General features: G+C 45.6%; 1 protein-coding gene across 1 annotated transcript; it reads left to right on the plus strand.

Annotated features, from left to right (window-relative positions):
* The first annotated feature begins 683 nt into the window (after positions 1-683).
* LOC149499204 (uncharacterized) lies at positions 684-1268 on the plus strand. Its single transcript, XM_089722213.1, has one exon. It carries the CDS (start codon positions 684-686, stop codon positions 1266-1268), a length of 585 nt encoding a protein of 194 aa, XP_089578339.1.
* The last annotated feature ends 388 nt before the right edge of the window (positions 1269-1656 follow it).

Genomic DNA, 1656 nt, shown 5'->3' on the forward strand with positions numbered 1-1656 from the left:
TAAGGTCGAACAACGACCTCCCATAGGTTTACTTGAACCTCTTCTCGTTGCAGAGCATCCTTGGGAGAGTGTCTTGATGGACTTCATCGTTACACTACCAAAGTCCGAAGGATATGGTAGCATCATGGTCGTTGTCGACAGATTTAGCAAGTATGCTACCTTTATCTCAGTCTCTGCAAACTGTAAAGTTGATGAAGCAGCCCGTCTATTCTTCAAGAATGTGGTGAAGTTATGGGGACTTCCTCGAAATATTATGAGTGACCGAGATCCTCGCTTTACTAGCAAGTTCTGGTGAGAGTTGTTCAAGCTGATGGGGATAGACTTGAACTTCTTAACTAGCTTTCATCCCCAAAGTGATGGGCAAACTAAGCATATCAATGCATTGCTCGAGTTGTATCTACAACACTATGTCAGTACTCACCAGCGAGATTGGGCCAAGTTACTTGACATGGCCCAATTCTTGTATAACCTCCAACGAAGCGAATCAATGGGACAACAACCCAACTAGCTTTCATCCCCAAAGTGATGGGCAAACTGAGCATATCAATGCATTGCTCGAGTTGTATCTACAACACTATGTCAGTACTCATCAGCGAGATTGGGCCAAGTTACTCGACATAGCCCAATTCTTGTATAACCTCCAATGAAGCGAATCTACGGGCAAAAGTCCCTTCGAAATTATCATGGGACAACAACCCATGACTCCTAATGCCATTGCAGCTTCATATGTTGGGGTATATCCTACAGCCCATAAGTTCACAAGGGAATGGCATGAAGAAGCTGATGAGACTCATGCTTGTCTCGATAAGGCTGCTCGACGAATGAAGAAATGGGCCGACACCAAGAGGCGATCGAAGGGGTATGCTGAAGGAGATAAGGTACTGATCAAACTCCTCCCTAACCAATTCAAGTCGTTGCGAAAGGTGCATAAAGGGTTGGTTAGGAAGTATGAGGGACCATTTCCCATCGTTAAGCAAGTGGGAAAAGCTGCTTATCAAGTTGAACTACCTCCAAAACTGAAGATCCTTAATGTCTTCCATGTTAGCATGCTAAAACCTTACCATGCCGATGAGGAGGACCCAGGCATGAGTGAATCCACACGAGCTCCAATAGCTGTTGTCACCGAATTCGACAGAGAGGTAGACGACATACTTGACTCACGAGTGGTGCGGAGACGTGGAGTCCCAAACTACCACGAGTACTTGATTAAGTGGAAGAACCTGCCAGAGTCCGAAGCTAGCTGGGAGCGTGAAGACACTCTTTGGTAGTTCGCTAAAAAGATAAAGGAATATGAGGTTCAGGGCGCGACGAGGGCACCGCGAGCTTGAGTGGGGGAGGGTGTTACACCCCATACGGCAGGCAGGCAAAATTGCGAGACAGCATCTGAAATGGCTTGCCGATGTGCGAAAATTTCTAAAAGCCTCCAGAATTCATGGGAAAAGCTTAGAAGGCTATAAATGGCCTACCACAATGAGCTAAGACTTGGGAAGCCTCAAGCCCACAAGGTGTTTGATGAAATGTCTAGGACATTCTAGAATATTCCAGCACACAAGATGTTTGATGAAATGTCTCAACTAATCTAGAATGTTCCCTTGTAATCTCCACCACACATTTTTGTAGGTAAATTGTAGCCACACATTGAGGAGGTGGAAAAGC

Source organism: Jatropha curcas, chromosome 1 (genome assembly GCF_041381405.1).
Source record: "Jatropha curcas cultivar XTBG-Jc1 chromosome 1, XTBG_Jcur_1.0, whole genome shotgun sequence".
Classification (NCBI taxonomy): Eukaryota; Viridiplantae; Streptophyta; class Magnoliopsida; order Malpighiales; family Euphorbiaceae; genus Jatropha; species Jatropha curcas.